Source organism: Ziziphus jujuba, chromosome 2 (assembly GCF_031755915.1).
Source record: "Ziziphus jujuba cultivar Dongzao chromosome 2, ASM3175591v1".
Taxonomy (NCBI): Eukaryota; Viridiplantae; Streptophyta; class Magnoliopsida; order Rosales; family Rhamnaceae; genus Ziziphus; species Ziziphus jujuba.
The window spans coordinates 30032914-30056336 of record NC_083380.1 but is presented as its reverse complement, the minus strand read 5'-3'; the positions used below and the strand labels follow the sequence as shown (position 1 = coordinate 30056336).

The 23423-nt window shown below is 31.0% G+C and overlaps 5 protein-coding genes across 6 annotated transcripts; 2 read left to right on the top strand and 3 right to left on the bottom strand.

Moving 5' to 3' along the window:
* Positions 1 to 1105: 1105 nt before the first annotated feature.
* Positions 1106 to 3568, bottom strand: LOC107419439 (probably inactive leucine-rich repeat receptor-like protein kinase At5g48380). Its single transcript, XM_048473099.2, is given in 3 exon segments — positions 1106 to 2308; positions 2525 to 3024; positions 3027 to 3568. Coding segments are annotated over 3 exon segments (996 nt in total). The 5' UTR covers positions 3439 to 3568; the 3' UTR covers positions 1106 to 2224.
* LOC132800783 (probably inactive leucine-rich repeat receptor-like protein kinase At5g48380) lies at positions 1371 to 2201 on the bottom strand. Its single transcript, XM_060815062.1, has 2 exons — positions 1908 to 2201; positions 1371 to 1823 (listed from the first exon to the last, which is right to left on the bottom strand). The coding sequence occupies exons 1-2, from the start codon at positions 2199 to 2201 to the stop codon at positions 1371 to 1373; spliced, it is 747 nt and encodes a 248-aa protein (XP_060671045.1).
* Positions 3569 to 6620: 3052 nt separating the features above from the next.
* Positions 6621 to 9049, top strand: LOC107419438 (purple acid phosphatase 17-like). The gene is made up of 7 exons (XM_016028193.4): positions 6621 to 7025; positions 7254 to 7410; positions 7533 to 7640; positions 7746 to 7873; positions 8057 to 8185; positions 8386 to 8453; positions 8546 to 9049. Exons 1-7 carry the CDS (start codon positions 6831 to 6833, stop codon positions 8757 to 8759), a joined length of 999 nt encoding a protein of 332 aa, XP_015883679.3. The 5' UTR covers positions 6621 to 6830; the 3' UTR covers positions 8760 to 9049.
* An 826-nt stretch (positions 9050 to 9875) lies between these two features.
* Positions 9876 to 13181, top strand: LOC107419447 (purple acid phosphatase 3-like). Its single transcript, XM_016028200.4, has 7 exons — positions 9876 to 10257; positions 11343 to 11499; positions 11877 to 11984; positions 12120 to 12247; positions 12357 to 12485; positions 12606 to 12673; positions 12763 to 13181. The coding sequence occupies exons 1-7, from the start codon at positions 10093 to 10095 to the stop codon at positions 12974 to 12976; spliced, it is 969 nt and encodes a 322-aa protein (XP_015883686.2). The 5' UTR covers positions 9876 to 10092; the 3' UTR covers positions 12977 to 13181.
* Positions 13182 to 14141: 960 nt separating this feature from the next.
* On the bottom strand, positions 14142 to 17481 carry LOC107419446 (UV-B-induced protein At3g17800, chloroplastic). 2 transcript variants are annotated; one of them, XM_016028199.4, is made up of 4 exons: positions 17316 to 17481; positions 16995 to 17159; positions 16091 to 16386; positions 14142 to 15295 (listed from the first exon to the last, which is right to left on the bottom strand). In XM_016028199.4, the coding sequence occupies exons 2-4, from the start codon at positions 17133 to 17135 to the stop codon at positions 14464 to 14466; spliced, it is 1269 nt and encodes a 422-aa protein (XP_015883685.3). In that variant the 5' UTR covers positions 17136 to 17159; positions 17316 to 17481; the 3' UTR covers positions 14142 to 14463. The 2 variants fall into 2 exon arrangements, with proteins under 2 accessions (XP_015883685.3, XP_024929288.3); XM_025073520.3 differs by having other exon boundaries at positions 16995 to 17143; positions 17316 to 17474.
* Between the last annotated feature and the right edge of the window lie 5942 nt (positions 17482 to 23423).

The following is a 23423-nucleotide window of genomic DNA, read 5'->3' as shown; positions in this document are numbered from 1 at the left end:
AGGTTAAAAGGAGACGCATAGAGTTTGTTATGCGTGGCCAGATATCAATAATGTGAGGACCAAAAAAATTAAAAATCTAGCTCTATTATTTTTCTTAAATATTTTCACTGGTTTTTAAAGTTGAAAAAAAATCAGATTGATTAACATTTTTCATTGGTGTAGCATTTAAACAATACAATTCATATGAAATATACGCACGCTATTAAAGACGACTCTGTTCGGCTGAATATTCAGCAATTCTTAACGGATGCGTCGTGTGTTGTTGTTTCTAGCAACTTCTTGACGTCGATATTTTTCAAATGTGTCGTCTATTTATTACATTTTTACTGACGCATTCACCTCAGAGTCGCGGTTTTATTTTTTTAGATGCATTTATTTTGTAGCATCACTAAGTGGGTGTCGCTAGATCTTAATTTTCGCATCGTGTGTTGAGACAAAGTCAAGAATTGAATTTTGAGCTGCTAGTAATTAAGAAAGGGGAAATTTGAAAGTAGAAGCCCTGTAAAAATAATCGTTAATATTAGTAAACAATAAATATGAACAAGAAAACAAAAAGGAAAAGAAAAGAAGGAAATGAACCAAGCTCATTTTACAGAACCCTTAGATATATAAGAGACTGAAAGCAAATAGAGAATGACGTGTTAATTTGATGAGCCTGGGAAAAATTCAGTAATCCATTAATCTCAAAAAATAAATAAATTCATGAGAATGGATGACTGAGCTTTCAACAAAATAAACAAGTAATGCAAAAGTGGAATGAGTCGCCCCTGCTTTGTTGAGTAAATCGTACTTTCATAATCTTCTTCTGGAGCTTCAATTTTGCTATTTATTGTTTTGAAAATGTGTAATTAAGCATGATGGTCAATGGTTGTCTTTTCTTAGAAAAAATTAAATAACTAAAGCAGTATGCCAAGTTTGAATAGAAATTATCATCCACGATATGCTACGATATTCTGCTTGATTCAAGCAATGAGGAATTTGCGTATTTATGTTTACTTAGTCTAATGAGTTATGACCATTAGAAGAAGTTTTCTTACATCTCTTTAATTAAGAATGAACCTGAATTTTCATCCATAAAGAAAATTTAGTTCACTCTTCAATGTGGTAAGGGCTATTTTGTTTGAAACCACCATTTTTTGTACATTTAAAGCATGATATATATATATATATATATATAAATATGTATGTATGTGTGTGTGTGTGTGTGTAAAATAATGTAAGCATATATTTCAATTATTACATGCTCTTCTCTGTTTCTATTGAAGCATGAATTTGTTATATATCAGCAAATGACAGAATTATTTGATTATCACAGCTTGTATCTCCTTTCAGAGATTTACAGCCATTAATCTGTTTTCATTGGGTTGCAGCTATATTCTCGGATCACTTTTGATTCCATATCTTTCTCCAAAACTGCTTATTCTTTTGTACACGTCAAGCATTGTTGGTCTTTGATATGGAAATGGCTGAACACAGTCTGATGCTATTTTGAGGAACTGCAAGATCTCACCATTAATTCCTATCCCACTCAAAGATTTGTCAATGATGTCATTCAGAAGAGAAGAAGCACTGCTATTTGGAAGATGGTCAAATAATTCCTGCAAAATCACGTGAATACTACTACAAGAAGAACTAGATATTGTTTTTCTTCCTGTAATGAGCTCAAGAAGCACATTTCCATAGTTATAAACATCTTTCTTAACAAAATCAGATTCCCAGACCCCACTATTTACTAACAAACCCGAATCATTGTCATTTGGATACACAAACATTGCCCCTCCATGGTTTGATATGATCGAGTTCCCAAAATTCGATATGTTTGGCTAGAAATATCGATCAAGTAATATACACTTTGTTGTAATGTTACGATGGACTACTCGAAATATGCACTTGTGATGGAGCCATGCCAATCCTTTAGCTATTCCTATTGCAATTTTGACCCGCAAAGGCCACTCCAAAACCTTATTGTCACCTTCTACAGGATATAACCAATCATGAAGGTTACCATTTGACATGTATTTGTAAACCAGAAACTTTTCATTCCTTTCTATGCAAAAGCCCAACAGCGGGTTTAAGTTTTCGTGTCTCAATCTGCTCAAAGCCAATAATTCAGCTATGAATTGGCTCTCACATTGTTCAGAGTCATTCTGCAACCTCTTAACTGCAAGAAACCAACCATTTGGAAGTGTTGCCTTGTACATTGTCCCTATCTTTCCCCTTCCAATCACTTGTTGACGCTGAAATTGTCTGTTGCCTTCATAAGTTCAGTAAAGCTTATTTTGTTAACCAATTTTTCAAGCCTAGTGATCTGTCAAAAGATATCATAATGGTTCCCATTAATGCATGAAAATAAAACCGAAATCAGATAATCAACATAAGAAATGAACCATGGTTCAAGGATGTCTTTCTATCGTTATTTGAGATTCTTTCCCATTGATACTTACTTACAGGACAAAAAATAAATCCCAATCCCAATTGTAACAAAGAAAACTTAGCATAAATAGGACAGAGAGGGAAAGCAAACCTCTTTTTCCTTCAAAGTCTGCAAATGGTTCCATTGATCAGCTTTGTTTCTCTTCTTCTTGTTCCCAAGCATGGACAATGTTATCATCTGCATAACCAGCTCTGTAGCTTGCAACCAAGAACTAAACAGAGACGTACACATGGACTTGATAGACATATTACTGAATATAAACACAACTATCACTGAAACCACAAAGCTATTTACAAACCCAATTTTGAAAGAATCATCCAATTCTCTTTCATGGTGATGGCAGGGTTCCAAAGGCCCCCCACAAAGTTGTGTATTGTTTGCATAGCTCTCAGGGCTAACTTCAGCTGAAACGAAAGGAACTGGTCCTGTCAATAGATTGTGAGCAACACTAAATGTCACTAACCTACCAAGCAGACCAAGTTCCATAGGTAGATTGCCTACGATCTGGTTGTGATTAAGCTTAAGAACATTCAGATAACTACAGTTGGATAAGCTACTTGGAATTTCTCCAGAAAAATTGTTGTGGGAAAATCAAGGATAGTCACAAAGGGGATCAACTTAGATATATTTGATGGAATAGTTCCCGAGAATGCATTATTGGAAAGGTCCAAGGACGTTAAGCTGCTGCAAAATTGAATTCCCATAGGAAATTTTCCTCTAAGCCCCATATTGGAGATGTTTAAAGCTAGTACCTTATTCTCACCAACGTGCCAGCATTCAACCCCAGAAAATTTACAGAGAAAATCTTCTGTTTGGTTGTCGAAGTTCCATGAGGAGGTCAAGCTATTCAAAGGGTCTTCAATGGATCCTTTGATAGATCTCAAGCAAAGTACATCACTCGAAGTACCATGAATGACACTGAACATACCTAAATTTGACCAGAAAACTAAGTGAATCAAAATAACAGATGTTTCATTGAGGCTCATTTTTGTGTGAGAGTTCATCAGCTATTGAACTTAGATTGGAATGAAGAAAAAAGTCAAACCCAAAAAAATTTTAGAATGGAAATGAAATTGAAAACCATGGGATGATGCATGAACAAGAACCTCGAGAAGAATGTATTAGTGTCCTAGACTGACCAAGTCTGGTAGTTTACTGAGTCAAGCCAAATAATAATCAAAGCCAATATATGTTGTCTAGGGAAAAAAAAAAAAAAAAAAAAAAAAAACGCGTTTTTCAATCTGTCGTAAAAATCAAAACCAGAAAAATGAAAGTTCAAAACACTATTGTTGACTAGAAAAAAAAAAAAAATATATATATATATATATATATATTATATGGATAGTTTATTTTGGAAGTTTCAATGACAAGATTGGGTTGGTCAAAGTAGATAATACAATCTGATTTTTTTTTTTTTTTTTTTTGTTAGTGATTTTTATTTTCTATTTTTTTATTTTTTATTCTATAAAATAGAAAATGCATATAACATCCATAAGATATCCTTCCTTGAAAATGACCCTTTTTTATATATCTTGACCAACCCAAATGAAACTAACTAGCTATTTTAATGGGTCGTGATCAAGTTTTAGAGATTAAAATATGTTTCAATATTATTTTCAAAAAAAAAAAAATTAATTAGAAAACCTAAATACACATTCAAAATTTATTTTTACAAAGAGAGGTGTGCATAAAGTTTATCTGAACTGCAAAAAGAAAACCCCGGAGACGTCAAGCAACAATAACGTTGTCTTGGGCTTCAGTCTAAAAATTAGACAGCACAGCAGCCCATCATGGGTTCATGTTAAACTTGCATCATGATATTTTGGAATCTGGAAGTTTTTCATTTTTGTTTTCGCTTTTTGGAAGCTGAAATTATTTGTTTATTAGAACTTGTGAGAGGGGAGGTTTTCTTCCAACTTGAGATTTAAAGCATGAACATGGAAGTGTATTCTAAGTAGTTTAATGAATGGGCCAAGCTACGGATACTGGAAGCTTGAAAGTTGAATGGGAGTATGCTTTAGCTGCAAATATGTTTCCAAATTCGGTTAAATGTTGGCGGCTGACCATGTGAAGTGTGCATTGGGAGCAAATTTCAGGTCCTAAAACTATTCAATTTCCTTTCAAAGTCTAATAATATCAAGCAATGGGATTAATAATAAAATGTTGATTAAATTTATTTATCAAATAATACTACGTGTTAAAATATTATTAATAAAGATATTCATATATCTTAAATATAAAAATATAAATTATTAAATAAATTAAAAAAATAAACATGATGATATCATTTAATAATAAATTTCATCAACATTTTGATAAATTTTGTATTATTGGTCAATATGATGCAGATCTCCAATTTGACCATTGGTTGTGAGAGAGGAACTTTTTTTGTTTTCTTTTTTTTTTTTTTTTTTGGGGGCGAATAAATTACTAGGATTATGTTATAATATGGATAATCAAAGATGATATGACATATTGGAGTTATAATAATATGCTATCTTTAAAATATTAGGACATGTGACATGTAATCTTATATTACCATTGAGTCATGTATCTTGATATGTTATGCTAATAAACGCCATTATTGTTCTCATAATTATATGCACTAATTTAGGGAACTACCTGTTTTTTTTTTTTTCTTGTTTTTTTCTTTTTTATGTTTTGGACCTGAATTTTTTTTTTCTTTTTTTTCTTTTTTTTGTTTCCTGCATCGATGTTAAAAAATAAATAATGTTTAAAATTTGAATTGCGAATCATTGTGAGAAAAAAAAAATGTTTTTTTTTTGGCTTTTATTAATATTATTTGCAATAATAATGACAAAGTTCCAACTTCCAAAATTTCTGCTTGAATTATTAGAATTATATTATGATATGAACAGTCAAAGATGATATGACATATTAGACTTATAATAATTTGTTATCTTTAAAATATTAGGTCAGAGAACGCATGTGTAACCTCATATTACTATTAAGTCATGGATCATATGTTATTACTCATAAACACATTATTGTTCTTGTAATTATATATGATTAATTTCCATATTTACTACTACATTTATTTTACTATTTCATGTTTAATATTAAGATTTTTTTTTAATCAAATGAGATTGGTTCATTGATATGGTTTTTAATTTTTAAAAAATAATAAATACAACTTATTAACAATTATCATATAAATATGAATTTTATAAAAAAATAATTATTATCACTGACAACTAACAAAATTTTCAATTATTTTATAATTACCTACGATAGGATTCTATTTTATATTCTTATTTGTTTTTTTCCCCTCTAAAACCTTGCAATTATTATTGTTATTTGAAAAGTTTAAAAAGCAAAAAAATTATGATTTGGGAAGTTGGAGGCTTTGTGGGAATATTCTAATGGGCAAAAGAGTTTATGCCAATACCAAAAGGGGATATTCTCATGATTCGCATCTTTATTATTGATGGCTTTGGTTATCCACTACCAGCATCTTACGTACTCTTCCACAGCTCCTTTGTGTCTCTATCTCTCTCTCTCTCTCTCTCTCAAATCTCAACCCACTTCCTCTGCCACAAAACTGAAATCTCCACCTTTCTCATTTTTGTGTGAACCCAAAACCGCTTTTTCACCCCAATCAATCTCACTCTCATCAAACAAAACAATACCATTTTTTTAATGCAATATGCATTCACATAAATCCAACATATACTAATTAGATTATAAATTTGTACATACTTCTTCCAATATAAATATAAATATATATATATATATATGAAGTTTTTTTTTTTTTTTTTTTGGTACAATATAGTTGAACATCTTTTATCATACTCCCAAAATTTTTAAAATATCCTAAATTCATGTAAAAAAAATCATATTAATTTTTTTACATGTTTTATATACTATATTTGTTCAAATTCTAAATTTTTTTTTCATATATTAATGATAATATAAATATAGCTATTTCGATTCCTGAATGGTGAAAACTATAGTTTGGTGAATCACTTTCAAAAAACCAAAAGTACCATGGTCCATGGAGACAAATTCTATTCGCCCACCACCATTTATCCTAGTAGTTTTCGAAAAAAAATAAATAATACATAATATTAAAAAGCGAAAACAGACAGGAAAAAGCCATTCACACAGCTTGCATGAGCAACTAGCAAGTAGCAAACCATGTTATCATATTAAAAAGATTAAAAACGTAATAAATTTTAATAATACTGTATAAAAGACGAAAATTATTCAACCGTCACAAGGTAGCCAAATCCAATATAAAGTGTGACCTTTGGTTTTGAATTTGGTATACTTTCGCTTCTAAGTGAAGCAAACCTTTTTAGTTCAAATAGTATTGTCCTCTGGTGTATTCTATATTTTTCTCTTTTGGTTTCTGTTGAAATACAGAAGAAGAGCCATGGCAGTTCTTCATAACAAATTCATTTCTCTTCACCTTCTCTTTCTCATTAGCATTGGCTATGGTGGAGTTTTCATATCTGCAGAGCTACAAAGGTTCCAACACCCAGCAAAAGATGATGGGTCACTTAGCTTTTTGGTACTTGGAGATTGGGGAAGAAGAGGAGCTTTCAACCAATCCCAAGTTGCTTTTCAGGTTCATTATCTTCTTCTTCTTTTTCTTTTTCTTTTTTTCCCTTTCATTTTCTCTTTTCTTTTTCTAAATCAAAAGAAAAATATATAAATTCGATTTTCATATTATGGGATACCTTTTTTTTTGTTTTCTGTTTTTCCCCCTGCTTCTGTTCTGTGCTTTGAAAGCAAATTTGAATTGACCATTGCTATTTTCCTTTTTCTTTTTTTCTTTTTTTTTTTTCCCACATAGATGGGAAAGATTGGAGAAAAATTGGACATAGATTTTGTAGTTTCAACAGGAGATAATTTCTATGACAATGGATTAACCAGTGAGCATGACACAGCTTTTGAAGAGTCATTTACCAAAATCTACACAGCAAAGAGCTTGCAAAAGCAGTGGTACAGTGGCAAGTTCTGAAAACCTCATCTTTTTTTATGTTTCTGTTTGTTTAAACAAAATCTGTTTTAATAAATCTGTTTTATAAATCGGTTTTTGACATTTGGGTTCAAACTTCCAATTTTCATGCAGTGTTGGGAAACCATGACTACAGGGGAGATGCAGAGGCTCAACTGAGTCCTCTACTTAGGAAAATTGATAGCAGATGGCTTTGTCTCAGATCTTTTGTGGTCAATGCAGGTTGGTTTTATCTCTTAACGTTCAAGTTATTCATCAAAACATGAATTCAAATCTATGAAAATTTCAACAATATGTAATTTTCTTGGCTTTTCTCCTTTCTTGTAGAATTAGCTGAGATTTTCTTTGTGGACACAACTCCATTTGTTGGGATGTATTTTTCTGAGACTGAGGACCATACGTACGATTGGCGCGGTATTAACTCGCAAAAGGCTTACGTTTCAAACTTGTTAAAGGTAACATTAACATTGACAAATACGCTTTAATAGTTTGGCAATTGGAAAGCGTTTTATGCCATGAAACTTAAAATTTTCCTTCCTAATAAATTAATGATATACATTTTGTGCACTAAAATATGCTTTTTATCTGGTACAATAGGGATTAAAATGGAATGGGTTTGTGTTAATTTTGCATTATAGGAAGTAGAATTGGCAGTGAGAGAATCATCTGCAAAGTGGAAGATAGTTGTTGGTCACCATGCAATTAGAAGTGTTGGACATCATGGTGATACACAGGAACTCATAGACCAGCTTCTTCCAATCCTTCAGGTATATATAACTATGTATCTATATACAGATAACATTATTTCTTTTGAAAAGCATATTGTTCCACTTATGATAGAAACCCATTTACATTCAACTTGAATCTGTTGTTTTCGAGTCATGTTCTTGTTTCTTCCACCTTAAGTCTAGTCTTATAGACAATTAAGATTGTGACCTAACTCTGCTAAATTCTTCATGAATCATAGGCCAATAATGTTGATTTCTACATGAATGGACATGATCATTGCCTAGAACATATCGGTGACAGTAACAGGTAAATTTTTTAATTGCAAGGCATTGAATTTCTCCGCAACACTGGAAACAAAATGTACTTGATCATTAACATAATGCTCTAAACTGTTGCAGCCCAATACAATTTCTGACCAGTGGAGCAGGATCAAAGGCATGGAGGGGAGACATTAAAGGGTTGAACAAAAAAGGGCTCAACTTCTTCTATGATGGGCAAGGTTTCATGTCTGTGAATTTGACACCAACTGATGCAGAGATTGCATTCTATGATGTTTTTGGCAATGTTTTACATAGATTGAACACGTCCAAGCAGCTTCACTCATTTATATAAAAAAAATTTGGAGCTAGAGAATATTGTTACACTTTTCTTTTGTTGTTAGATTTAGGAGATTTTTGGTGATTGTAACTCCAGAATCGGTGTTCCTTTTACCTGATTTGAATCCATGCTGCAAGTTTCAATTTCAAAATATAAAATGAAATTGAAGTAAAAAAGAAAATAGAAGGAATTAGAAAAAAGGGTAGACCATGTGCTATCTCTATCCAGAATTGTATTGTTTTTTATGTTTTTGAAATTGATGAATCAGAGTTGGATAAAATTCTAAATCCATTATCCACCACAAATATTTTGAAGTGCCAATAATATAAGTTTGATTTCATTATTTGTTTAAAGAAATCTACTAATAAACATATTTAAGTTGAAGTAAACCATTTTTTTCTGATATTCAGAGTCTCACATACATGTCACAGTGATAACTTATTACGTAATAACTTCATTGGAGAAGTGCAAAATTATAGTTCAACAATTTCATCTAGACCCATAACTCAAAGTAAAAAACTAATAAATAAATCAAGGTCAAACTTAGAAAGTTAAAACAAGAAAAGAAAACAGAGAGAAAAAGAAGCTGCAATTGAAGATATCAACTGCAAGTTGCAGGAGTCCCCCCAGGGAGAGCCTAAAATTCTTTAATTTGCATCCTTGGTAAAAAGAAGAAAAACTAAACCCTCTTTTTTTTTTTTTTTTTTTTTTTTTGGCAATTGGAGGGTAAATTGCTATTACTTAAAACATGGAGTTTGTCCCTTAAAAGCTTAACTTCAATTATTTTTTTGTACCATAAAACAACACTAGGCAATGTACTCAATTATGACAATTATCTAAGTCTCATGTTAGATTGAGGAAACTAACAACATTAGATTTACATTATAGCATATACTGAGAAATGAACTAATCTTTTAGAATAATACTTAAAAAAGTAGCTACATTCCAAACCACAGGAAGTTGCCTAAACCAACCTAACCTGTAAAATAATTGACAAAGAAAACAAAAGCTAGGAAGCTTCAAGGAAACCCCCATTTGAAAGTAGCTCTAGAGAGGAGGGGCCCCCATATAAGCAGCACCGCACCATCATTGCCATGTTCCATTAATTGTTTGATCCTCTGTTTGGACGGTCAGGATTTTGATTGGGAGATAACTGATCATCAATGGGTCCAGCATTTCATTTTCGCATTGCTTCTTATATACCTTATGAGCTAAAATAATGCAGGCCATGCAAAGTTTTCTTAGTTTTATTTTCTTCTTCTTCTTCTTATTTTCTAGCTCAAATAGAGAGTATCAACTTGAAGAAAATCAGAGACTATAACCATATAGCTCTGTGTAAAACGAAACCATGGCCATGTCTTTCATCTTTTGGATATGTCTATGTATTTTCTCTGTGTCAGCTGAGCTTCAACTATTAGAGCAACCCATTAAAAGTGATGGGTCTCTAAGCTTTTTGGTTGTTGGAGATTGGGGAAGAAAAGGAGATTACAATCAGTCCCAAGTCGCTCAACAGGTTTTCTCATTAATTTCTTTATATCTTTTACTATGTTATATTTGGAAACCATAAAGAAATAAAAATTAGAATAAAAAATTAAAAGAAACAAATGAAAATAGCATCCTCGCTATGTATTTTCATGGATTAATAGTCTTAGTTTTTGTACAATACTTTCATTTTCTTCCCCAAAAAAACAAATAATAAATAAAAGTTTTGCAAACACTATATTAAAATAAAGATGCATTTTTTTTTTAAATTTCTCTCTTTAGATTTTGGCATCCAAAATTTGCATCAACTTCTACTAGCAAAATAATGCTGAAATTCAAGTTTCAACCATGGGAATGCAAATTTCCCTATTTTATTACTATTTTTAAATTACTACACGTAGAAGCATACATATAAATGAATAATATATTAATTAATTCCAAAAAATAAAAACAGTCTGAAAGAATATAATAATATATATTCGATATTTTATTCGCTTTAAATATGTATTGATTTTTCATGATTGGAAAGGCCGTGAGAGATTGATACATATAACATCCAAAGTTAAATGACATGGTGGAAAAAGGATAGGAGAGGCTTATGTCATATCTCTGCCTAATAATAATGCATGAGAATTTGTCCAGATTTCTGAGAATAACAGTTGCAAGTATGGCGATGGAAAGTATAATTCTTTTTGGAATTTGGATATTCCCTTGAGTGGGACAATATATGTCCATGTCATATTGATGCTGTACTTTTCACTTTTAATATATCTATATGTACATTTCATGTGAACATATGTGTGTAGTACACATTTCACTGTCTAAATTAATTAATAATTAACAATTCTCACTTATTTATAGGATAGAAATTAGTAAATTTCAGCTTAAACTATATGAGCTTATATGTTGCATATTTATTGGAGTTATAAAGAGAAAAAGGTAAATTTTCCCTCCCTCCAATCAGTATTGAATGATGTGTAACAAAATGGGAAAAAAAATAAGTTGTCACTGAACCCTTTTAAATTTCCACAGTTTTGAATATTACTTTTAATTTTTTTTATGATAAAGTTATGAATATTACTTGATAATTGAATTTCTTACTTTGATATTTTACAGATGGGAAAAATAGGAGATGAACTGAACATAGACTTTATAGTCTCGACTGGGGACAATTTTTATGAGGATGGATTGCGCAGCATAAATGACCATGCATTTGATAAGTCCTTCACACAAATTTACACTGCTGAGAGCCTGCAAAAGCAATGGTACAGTGGTAAGTGAACAAGCACAAGGCAGTACATGCTTCTTCGCCTAAGTGCAGAAATTCACTGTTGGAGCATCACCACTCACATGCTGCCATGTGGCAGGACAGGGAACCTTATGGCAGTGTACTGCGACTGATGTGAATTGGGCCCACTATTTTCTACTCAAAAAGATGTTAAAAAAATTGTTACACATCACATCACAAGTTGTTGGGCAGTTTTTCATTTATTACAAAACAATGAATCTGTCAATACCATTTTGTCACCTCGACGAGTCTTTAAAGTCCTATTTACAACAAGTCTTTATAGGTCTTTCTTGATTGAAAGTGATTTTTTTTTTTCATTTGTCTTCTCCATTTTTTTGTGTGCTTGAAACAATGGATTTCAGTTCTTGGAAACCATGACTACAGAGGAAATGTAGAGGCACAGTTGAGCCCCACACTAGGAAAACTCGACAGCAGATGGTTTTGCCAGAGATCTTTTGTGCTAAACACAGGTCAAACGAAGTCTCTTTTCAAGCTTCCACTATATACCTTAACTGGTTTTCTTCTTATGCTTTTCCTTGGTTTTTCTTCTTCTTCTTCTTTTTTTTTTTTTTTTTTTTTTAATGGGGTATGCCAAATATTAACAGAGGTTGCAGAGTTCTTCTTTGTTGATACAACTCCTTTTGTGGACAAATACTTTCTAAGGCCAAAACATCATCATTATGATTGGAGAGGAGTACTACCTAGGAAGGAGTATCTTTCAAATCTCGTAAAGGTATTGAGCTAAAAGATCTTCCTTACAACATTGTACTTTCAAGTTTCAATAACATAAGAAACTTTCGTGTCAAAGAGTAAAAGAATTCACTTATGGATTTTGGTAATAGGATCTTGATTCAGCATTGAGAAATTCGGCTGCAAATTGGAAAATAGTCATTGGGCATCATACAATCAAAAGTGTAGGACATCATGGTAATACAAAAGAGCTTGTAGAGCAGGTCCTACCAATCCTAGAGGTAATATTACATTGAAATTTTTCCAAAATTATAATAAATTGTCAATTGGTTTTAAAATTTATTAATTAACTGCAATACAGTTCTCAAGTTGTAAGACAAAAATAAAATATACTTTTCCAGGCAAACAATGTCGATCTCTACATAAATGGACATGATCATTGCTTGGAGCACATGAGTAGCACCACAAGGTTAGTCGTTCAAACCCATCATAAATACTTGTATTTAGAGCAGAATCATAAGCATTTTAAACTCAAAAAATCCCAAAATTTTGGTGCAGCCCAATCCAGTTTTTGACCAGTGGAGGTGGTTCAAAAGCATGGAAAGGTGATTTTTATAGGCTGGATCAAGAAGGATTGAAGTTCTACTATGATGGCCAAGGATTCATGTCTGTGCAACTTACACAAGCCAATGCAAAGATTGTGTTCTATGATGTATTTGGCAGAGTTTTGCATGATCTGCATTTGTCCAAGGGGCTCAACTATGCAATGTAGAGATTTTGCTCAGAAAAATAGTATTATTTATCTTCAAAAAAGTAACATATATAATATTGCCATTAGGAAGAAATTCTATGCATCCTGCTCACATTTTTACAACTGTTTATGCTCAGAATCTAGCATAACGGTTTACCTTTAACCAAAAATAATAATAATAATAATAATAATAAAATAACCCCAAAAAAAAAAAAAAAAAAGAAAACCATCAAGACCCACCAACCGGACAGTAAAGTTTTGGTTTGTAAGTATTTCTACATACGCTGTGACACAGTTGATGAAGGTCTTGGAAATCAAACGTGTGCATGAAATCATGATGATTCAGGAACATCCCAGGGAGAAGGATGGCGCTGACGAAGGCAAGAGAAGCTAAGCTGCCGCCAATGGCACAGTGTGTACGGTTGAGAAACAGCCGGCTCTGTAGGAGTAGGATGATTTTGGATGGTGTCTCATTGCTGTCTCAAAGGCTCCAAGTATCATCTTCCCAAACTATCTCATAATCCCTATCCAGAGTCCGACTATCCATCATCATATCCTCAAATTCACTTCCAGTCCCAGCTTCCACATAAACCAAGCTTCTCCTCAAAGACCCAACTAGGACTCCATCCAAAATCATCTCACTCCAACAGAGCCGGCTGTTCCTCAGCTTTACACACAGTGCCATCAGCAGCAGCTTCTCCAAAAACACCTTCATCAGTCCCATCCTTCCTTTCCTCAGCAGAATGTTCCTGAATCATCATCACGTCATGCCCAAAGATCAATCTGATTTCCAAGACCTTCCTGTTTCACCAACAGTCTCGGCATATCTCCATTCATTCACTCCACATACAAACTTTAAAACAATTGCAAATTAAGGCAGTCTAATTTCCTAAGTAAGAGAGTTTTAAAGTGTCAAAGCCATCATTATTTTCTTGGTTAAGCTCAAAACCAAACCCAACTATAGCCAAACTTACCTATAATAAAAAGATAAAAATCCAATTAGGTAATAAAAACTTGATTCATTATGTTTTAAGATGATTTTCTAACTAAACCGATATGGACAAAAAAGTCGTACTATCAATTAGTTTTTTTTGGTGAATTTTCACTATCAAATTAGAAAATAAGTTGAGATTTTAATAAACCAATTATAAGGTGAACGACTAAACAGAGATTGTCAAGAGATGTGGAAACCTAAAAAATATACATTAGATATTGTGAAGCAGTGTCCAAATTGAAAAAACAAAAAATGAAACTCTAATATGAGAGGTTCATACACATGCATAATTTCACACCAAGAAAAATAAAAATAAAAAATTTAAATATGTTTAATACGTTTTAATTTAAGAAAGAAGCTCTTATATACAGACAATTAGCACCAAATTACTAGTTCTATTTCACCAAATGTACACTCAGTTATCTCAAGGAAATTAGTCAGCCTTGCCTCTCTCCCTTCCCCCTCCCTTCCCAGGTTTTGCTATGACAGAGATACAATAGAAGAGACTATTGACTCAATTCATCACAAAATGGTACCTGGAATCCACATAGCTCTCCACATCCCAAAGAAAAGAACCAAAAGTAACAGCTTCCAAAACGAGCCTCTTCAAACCACCAAAGCTAATCTTGATGAGCTCATCCTTGGAAGAATCAACAGTTCCCATTGGTGTCATAACAATCTCAGGTTTTCCAAACAATGCCTCAGTGTGCTTCTCAATGATACTAACAGCCTCTTTGGATCTTATTGTTGCATATCTTTGAAGGGTCTCCCCATCAAAAGACATCACATAGCTCCGCAGACGAGAAGGCTTCATCCCACCACCAAAACCCCCAGGACTGATGCCCCCAGCTTCAAAGGAAGAAACTTCAGGATGGGAAGATGCAGCTTGAGAATATACATCTGCACCACCGGGTTTGATTTCTTCCCCCACAGTTTGGAAATTGTTTTCTTCTACATCAGATACATTTGGAAGGATCTTTATTGTCTTCTCAAGCTGAAACCTCTGGTCAACTCGCTTGAGGAAGTACCCATACATCACAGATGCTGCATAAACCTGCCCAACTCTAAGTTTACTTATCTGTGCTAGAGAGTTCGAGTCTACCAAACGGTTTCCCAAGATGAGAGCCAGGTGGTTCTGGATCATCTCATAGGCTTCAGGAGAGTGAAGCTGCTCAAGCTTGTCATCTTGACAAGGCCACGAGTCAACAGGGCCAGAATCTGAAGAAGAGGGGGGAATGGCTGGTACCAGATCAACATTAGCATCCAGGAACTTCTGCACAACCAAAGTATACAATATCTCTTCCAAAGCCTTCCTCCTATCATTTGCCTTAACCTCAGCAATTCTCCTGATAATATCAAAATAATAATAATAATAAATAAAAGGTTTCAAAGGCTCAACACTTCTCCTGCAAAACTTGAATTCTCAAGCATGCCCACAAGCCTACAAGAAATAAGGACTGGGAAAGAGAAGAGGCTGGTATCTTATCATTTTGCCTTGAAGTTTCAAGCACCAGGAAAAAAGCTTTCTTTTCTTTTTAAAAAAAATGAAACAAAATAAAATAAAAAAGCGATGAACTTGAAGCCAATGAAGAAAAAGTTTTTAATAATGGAAAAAAACTTTCTTTTCTTTTTAAAAAAAAATGAAACAAAATAAAATAAAAAAGCGATGAACTTGAAGCCAATGAAGAAAAAGTTTTTAATAATCAGACTTTTAAACTTCTTTCTCAGACAAGCTTTCAGCATCACAAGACAATGAAGAAAATTTATTCAGTTTGGCCTTCATCTACATTTCTTTCACACTGACTAACTAGAAAATACAGAAAAAAGTGTTTGAAAACATCAATTTGATACCATCTACATTTTAAACTCATTCTCCAAAAACATCAATTTGATACCATCTATATTTTAAAATCATTCTCTAAATCATTCTTTTAAAAAGATAGTTTTCAAAACATGTTTAGCTGCTTTTTAAAAACATGATTAGCTGCTTGCCTCTTTACAACTAGTTTCCAACAAGGCTCTCAGAACAATTCCTCCCCCCCCCCCAATTTTCCTGGTAGTCCCATGAAGTTGCAACACTTTTACAAATCAATAAGACAAAGTAATTAAGCTTACAAGAACATAACAGAAATGCAACTCACCTGTACAAAACTAAGTCTGTTCCTGAAGCAGAAGGTTCCTCGTTCTTGTCAGCATCACGATCAGTTTGAAGTTGTTGAAGCAGCTGCTCAACTGCAGCAGGCACAAGATGGGGATGGTATACCAAGTATTCAGACAAAAACTGCCCAATCGGCGACTCCAACTGCAATGGAGCGATGGAGGCAACAGACCCTTCCGAGTCAGAAGACGATGCCGATGCTCTAACAACAGGGAATCTCCGACTTCCAAAACCCAGTCTCCTGTGCCCTAGCTTTGGTTGAGAAATAGAAGTATGGTGCTGCGGTTCAAATAAAATATATAAAAATCAAATTCTAAAATTCTAAAGCTCCAAGTCCACCAAAAACCAAATTAGCTTCTAACCCAACTGAAAACTTCCTAAGCTAAAATCTAAATCAAAATTCTAAAGCTCCAACCCAATAACTAAAAAAAAAAAAAAAGCTTTTAAAACCATATGAATACTTCTTAAGCAGAGCCCACTGCTTGTTTATTTAAATTACACAAAACTCGTAATTAAGAACGTCATATATGCACTTTTTGCACATTAATCAACAGCCAAAAGAACCAGTATGAAGTATTTTCTGAACATATCATGCTCTATTCTATATATTTACACGTGCTGGTGCAGAAATATATGCAGCTGGCAAAAAATTACGAAAATTAAGCTACAAACCAAAACGAAAACTGAGTCTAGGGAAGAACAATATAAAATAAATAAACAAAAATAAAAAATAAAATACAGAAAAGAAGCTGATATCTCAATAAATAACCAAAGCCAGCTGATTTCTCTCATAGGAATCAAAATTTTGCTTTTCCGGAAGAACAAAATAAAAATTAGGGGGGCAAAAAAAGAAAAAAAGAAAAAGAAAAAAGAGCAGAGTAAGGTACCTTCGTTGAGAAGCGGAATTTAGTACCGAAGCGCACAAAATCGGGTCCATTGGCCGTCAATATACCGGATCTGGAAACTGAATTCGCAGGCCTAAAGGATCCGAATTGAGATTGGATAACAGTTGCTGTTGCTGATTCCATGCTCAGCTCTGAAAACCCAAAGAGCTATATATATATATATATATATATATATTCATTACACAAAGATAACAAACTAAAATACTTTAATAAAAAAATAATAATCAATAAAAGCAAAACCCTAAATTTTTATCAGCTAAAATAATTTCAGAAATTCAGAGATTAGATTCCCAAAGTCCGTACCTTGGAAGGAGATGAAGATGAAGAAGATCGGGAAGCGAGAGAAAGCCCTAAAAATGGAGTGTGTGTGAGAGAGAAAGAGAGAGAGAGAGAGAGAGACGGATACGAACGTTGTCTTTGCCTCTTCGGTCTCTGAGAAGTGACCAACACGGTTTAACACATCAAAGCTTTGTCTTTTATTTTGTTAAAATTATATCCGCGGTCGAAACCTACAAAATCAATCAAAACACTTGTTTTCACTAAACTAACCTTCATTCTTTACAATAATTACAAAACTATATTTCACCCTCAGTTTTTGTTTTCCTTCTCAATTCTTAATACGAAAGGATCCAAATTACATTGTTAGTAACATGAATAAAGTTTGGATAATTATATTGTATGTCTATGACTGTTTTCATAACTTTCAAATTGTTTAGTAATTTTTTGTTCAAGTATTTTAAGAAATAAACATGAGAGAATTTTCTTTTCTTTTTTTTTTTCCCTATTTCAAAACACAGTTGTGGATTTTGTTTTTCGAAAAAAAAAATAATAAAAATAAAAAAACACATTTTGTGGATTGTATGAGTGTGTTTATGAAGGAGAATGAAATATAACATATATTTGATATATCTCTAGGACACAAGGGAGAATTCTCTTATAATTTATTTTATATTGAAATAGAAGTAAAGTGCCAAATTAATATATAATTGATAAAATTATTAATTAAATATTTTTATCAAAAAATAACTAAATTTTATGGTGTAAAACATTAGTAGGATATTATTTTCTTCTTGATTAGATTTGAGAAGTTACATCCAAAAAATAACAAATTTGAAATTTCTAAATTTTATTTATTAACATTATAAATATTAAAATATTTATCAAATTTATCTAAAAATAATCATAATATTATTATTAATTAATATATTTATATAATCTATAATATATATATATATATATAAATAAATAAATTAAATATTATCATATTATTAATCATATTATTTATAAATGAACTTGTGAATATAATTTTATTGAACATGGTGACAAAAGTAACGAGAGTAAAATAGGGGTTATGTTTCTTATAAATAAATAAATAAATATATATATATATGTGAATAAAAAATGAATAAACACAAAGGGGCTGTGTGGTAATTTTGACAGAAGAAGATTTTTCCTTTTAGTTTTCAAAAGAATGGACAAATAGGATCTCTGTTCGCGAAATCTCTAGGATAGAGAGAGAGAGAGAGAGAGAGAGAAGCGTAAAGGATTGAGCAAAAGTAGGTCCCACTTAGGAAGCTTACGTGTTCACTTTCTGCTTTCAAATTTGACTTCTATTTTTTGCGGTGTGCTACCGCCCACGAGAATACTGATTTTATTAAAAAAAAAAATTTCTGATTTTATTTTTTGTGGAAATATAAGCCCTCGGTCAAACACGTGTCTCGTTTTAAGTGGATCTTCATTTATTGTGGCTTTCCGTTGCGTTTGGAAATTTTTAGACCTTGTGGCCTATTATTTCACCGTTATAATATTTATTTATTTATTATTATTATTTTTCTTTTATGATTTTCGCCAATACAAGTTGCTTCAGGTCTTTTTTTTTTTTTTTTTCTTTCCTATGAATCAATTGGCTTCCAGCCTTGTTACACTTATTTATTTTCTTTTTTATATGAGTTTTAATTTATAAATTAAACCCTATTTCATGTAATGTATATGAGCAATTCAAATGACAATAACTAGATTATAGACTAACACTCTACTCTCTCGTTTTATAAGTATAATCCTAAAATTCCCTTGCCAATCTATCCCAAAAATAACACTCCATTTAGTAAAAACATAATAATGAGATTAAATCCATAATAAGTAATAGTATAGGATTCTATAATAATAATAATAACAACAATAACACTATTTATTTTATAATATATATATATAAATATCATGGTGCGGACCATCCGTATACAAACTTATACTATTAACGATGATTTTTAAAAAAATCATCATTAATATTGTTTTTGTGTAATAATATTAACGATTGGTTTTTTAAAAATCGTCGATAATACTGAGGATCCGCATGATGACGATCCACACTGTAGATGGCCTTTCTATATATATATATATATATATAGAAATAAATAAATTTTACAATACAATCGATTCGTATACAGAACATGAATATAACGATAATTTTTTAAGAAACTGTCATCAATATTCATCTCTATGTGAGAATATCGACGACGATTTTTTCAAAAATCATCATCAATATTCATAATTAATATATGAACCGTTCGCATCTTAGATACTCCATATATTAATATATATATATATATATAATAACTCATAAGGTTTAGTCCACCAATAAAACTGCTAAAAGTACCATTCTAAATTAAGATTCAAACCTCAACGTGTTTAAAAAAGAGCTCCTCCTCCAAAGTTGTAACAAAAGAAAAATAAAACAAAATAAGACTTTTTAAACATTAAATCCTATTTACTGTATAATCGAAAACAGTCCTATCTGCTTTTGTCATTTCTTTTTATGTTAGTCTTCTTAAAAATTTCACTTTCATATGATGATTACAATTTATTTGGTTAGTTGTGCGACTCTAAGTATACAAGGAATACCGAATCTAATCATGCTTTAGCAAGCTGTTAGGCTCAAGACATAGTTTTGGAATTATGTTTTTTGAATAATAATAATAATAAAGTGCTAGAATTATGTTTTTATGTGATCAAGCCAAAGTTTCTACTCAAAAATTTTTTATGGCTTTAAGGATGAAACAAATTTTGTTATCTAAAACTTGAAATATCGAAGTCTTAAGGGAAACGTCCCAATGAAATATTTTTTAATTATCAGTTTCCTTCTTTAATATTTAATTTGTAATAAATTATCAAAATTTGTAAGTAATTAAATTAATTTGTGTGTTCAAATTAATGATAAAATTATTTTAAAAAAATATAGAATTTTTTCCCATGTAAATCTCATAATGATACTATTTTTAAAAAAATTATTTTCCACATTGTTTTTTCAATTTTTAAAATTAGATTTTCTAATAGACTGACATTTTTCATCTTTTAGAAATCCACCTAAACACTAGCAATTTTTTTCCAAGAAATATCAAATTTCTATAGGAAATGACGCTTTCTTGACTAAAAAGTGTGGGCAGGTTAGGATTTTGAAGAGCTAAGGCATTCATAGAAGTTTTGATAGCTTTAAAGGTATTTTATTTTAGAGTTGGTTATAATTATTTTATATGATGTGGAACGATCATTTATGGATAATACACCATGGAATGAGAAATTTAAAGCTAAGGAAGAGGGTAGAGATATATATGGATGAACTAGAATTGTTAATTTGCATATTAAAAAAGAACTCTAGTGAATGGAATGATTAAGAAATTCATGGAGTGATTTTACGACATAATAAAAATAAATAAATAAATAAATAATATATTATTGTATTCTTTAACAAAGAAGAAAAGAAGTGAAATTAGTCTGGTGAGAAGTCAATTTTTCTTCTAAATCTGGTTATTTCATGGATCAAATTAAGTCATGGACCTAATTATGCGGATTCTATGTTTTTTTAAATCAAAATTTGGAAGCTGAAATTACTTCATGAATGGTTGAAGCTTATGTTTTGGCTCATAGCTAGCAATCTAGACTATGAGAGATTGACTCAGCTTGTAATCTGTGTGTTCAAGGAATTGAAGATTAGATTAATGTATTTCTTATAAGAAATACATTATATGTGTTTCTGGAGCTAGCTTTATACTTTGTTTGGTAGGGTAAAAAGTCGAGAAGGTAAGTCTATCCTTTGTATATATCGTACCAAATAATGCAGATATTATATATATACATACATAGTTATTTTATAGTGCAGTTATACATTAGAATATGTCTACATGTTAAAAAAAATGCTGACCTATGTATTATAGAATTTTTGTGTATGTACATTATATACATATATATATATGTATATATATTTGCTCTTCATATCTACTATTATATCCATCTTCTTCTTTTCTTTTTTTTTTTTCTTTTTTTTCGTTTTTGGTCTTTCCCTTCTTACCGAATGTAAGTTTATATTTCGTTAAAAATGAATATAAGAGGAGCAAGTACAAAATAATAAGTTCCGTTCGAGGTTAACCTTATAAAACAATGTTATATTTTGATGGATTAAATTTAAAGGTTGATAAGTTTTATTGTTAGGAACTATTTGTTTGATCAGAATGTAGAAAACTAAAAATAAATGGAGCATCCAAGTTTTAATTTCTCATTGTTAAAAGAGCCTAACTATATTGAGTAAATGTTCTTTTTTTTTTTTTTAAAGAATATTAAGTAAAAGTTTATGGTGTTAAATCACTATGTCAAGTTTATAACTAAACTCACTTCTTCATGTGTAAACTCATTAAGAGAGAGAGAGAACAAATTGAACTTTATATGTGCCAAATCATGTAAACAACTAGTCAACTAATTCAAAGAATAATTTAATACAAATACAAAAGATATATTAAAAATCAAACAAAAGATCTCTCGTTATCAAGATTCTCATACTATATTAAGATATTAAAGATAAGGGAAAAGAGAGGAAGGGGAAAAAATTAAAAAAAAAGGCTTTGTCATTATAAAACTATATACAAAATAACAATACAAAAGGAGTTTGTATAGACTAACAAGAAAAATAAAGAAATAAATTAACCTTACTAAAAAAGTAAGTCAATAGAAAAATTATATACTCTAATATATGGAACTTAGGATGCTTAAATTACCCAATTAATGTTCAAACTCAAATTGTAGATGACAAAGGAAATGTTTCAAAATGAACTCCTTACACATTCAATAAGATTAAAGTAAATGTAGATACTTTGTATCAAAGTTGAGTTAGCTTTTTAGTGCGCTATTGCTTGGATACTGGAAACAGAGCAATTATGTAGAGCAATATTGAGTAGGTAAGGAGAAATTTCCAAAACTTTTTGAATAGGCATGAAAATGGTTTTTCATTCATATACATATATATTACTTTTCATATTTTCTATTATATCCATCATCTTTATTTCTTTTTTATTTTTATTTTTATTTTTATTTTTATTTTTTCCTCCTCCCGAATGTATGTTTATAGTTTGTTAAAGCCGAATATAGAGGAGTTTAATATTCTTCAAGCACAAAATAATTAATTGCTTTTGTTTCATATTATCCTTCTAAAACGTAAAATTTTGAATGATTAAATTTAAAGATTGATAAATTTTCGATTACGATGTTGTTTGTGTTGATCAAAATTTAAAAAATTCAAAATAAAATGAAGTTTATGAGCTGTTTATTGTTTCATTGTTTAAATAACATTATCATATTGAGTAAAGGTCTTAAATTACCTAATATTCAAATTCAATTGTAGATAACAAAGGAAAATATTCCAAAATGAACTCCTTAAAAATTCAAAAAGATTGAAGTAGATGTAGATATTTTGTATCATTTTTTTTTTTTTCTGTGGTGAATATGTTTTGCATCAAAGTTGAGTAAAGCTCTTTGGATGCTAGTGCTAGGATACAAGAAATAAGTACAGAAATTTCCAATACTTTTTGAACAGGCATGAGAGCAGATTTTCATTCACATATGATCAAATCAAGGTCTTGAATTTACACATTTGAATTGTTCCACGTGGACGTGTTCATGCTTTGTGTTGAGTGAGTTGAATAGTATGTATTATCGGTAATTTATTTTTTTGTTTTATTATTAAGATAAGATTGTTTAAGTTAAAAGTCAAAAGATAAATGTGACTAATAAGCATCAAATTCAAAAAGGGAAAATTATTGAGGGAGAACACATTTTGAAAGACGACAGGCTGGTATGGATGAAGAAGTTAAAGAAAGAACACAGAGGAGGACTTATGCAACCTAATAACTAAACCCCACGTGTATGCTTCTCAACACTAAGAAAAAAAACACATTAACGTTGCATGTGGATCAACTTTATTTATTAGTTAATATATTTATATAAAAAATATTATTAATTGATATATTTGAATGATTTAAATATAAAAAATAATTTTAAATAAACAGTTGATTTATAAAAATAAATAATTAAATATTACTACCTTATAAATTTTATATATTATTTAGTAAATAAAATTTAATTACTGTT

Coding starts and splice junctions, on each gene's coding strand:
- LOC132800783 (XM_060815062.1), bottom strand. CDS start 2,201: ATGTACAAGGCAACACTTCCAAATGGTTGGTTTCTTGCAGTTAAGAGG. Junction 1,824..1,907: donor TAGGAATAGCTAAAGGATTG/GCATGGCTCCAT, acceptor CGATATTTCTAG/CCAAACATATCGAATTTTGG.
- LOC107419438 (XM_016028193.4), top strand. CDS start 6,831: ATGGCAGTTCTTCATAACAAATTCATTTCTCTTCACCTTCTCTTTCTC. Junction 7,641..7,745: donor ATCTTTTGTGGTCAATGCAG/GTTGGTTTTATC, acceptor CCTTTCTTGTAG/AATTAGCTGAGATTTTCTTT. Junction 7,874..8,056: donor ACGTTTCAAACTTGTTAAAG/GTAACATTAACA, acceptor TTTGCATTATAG/GAAGTAGAATTGGCAGTGAG.
- LOC107419447 (XM_016028200.4), top strand. CDS start 10,093: ATGGCCATGTCTTTCATCTTTTGGATATGTCTATGTATTTTCTCTGTG. Junction 10,258..11,342: donor AGTCCCAAGTCGCTCAACAG/GTTTTCTCATTA, acceptor GATATTTTACAG/ATGGGAAAAATAGGAGATGA. Junction 12,248..12,356: donor ATCTTTCAAATCTCGTAAAG/GTATTGAGCTAA, acceptor TTTTGGTAATAG/GATCTTGATTCAGCATTGAG.
- LOC107419446 (XM_016028199.4), bottom strand. CDS start 17,135: ATGGAATCAGCAACAGCAACTGTTATCCAATCTCAATTCGGATCCTTT. Junction 16,387..16,994: donor AATTCCGCTTCTCAACGAAG/GTACCTTACTCT, acceptor TTTGAACCGCAG/CACCATACTTCTATTTCTCA. Junction 15,296..16,090: donor ACAGACTTAGTTTTGTACAG/GTGAGTTGCATT, acceptor TGATATTATCAG/GAGAATTGCTGAGGTTAAGG.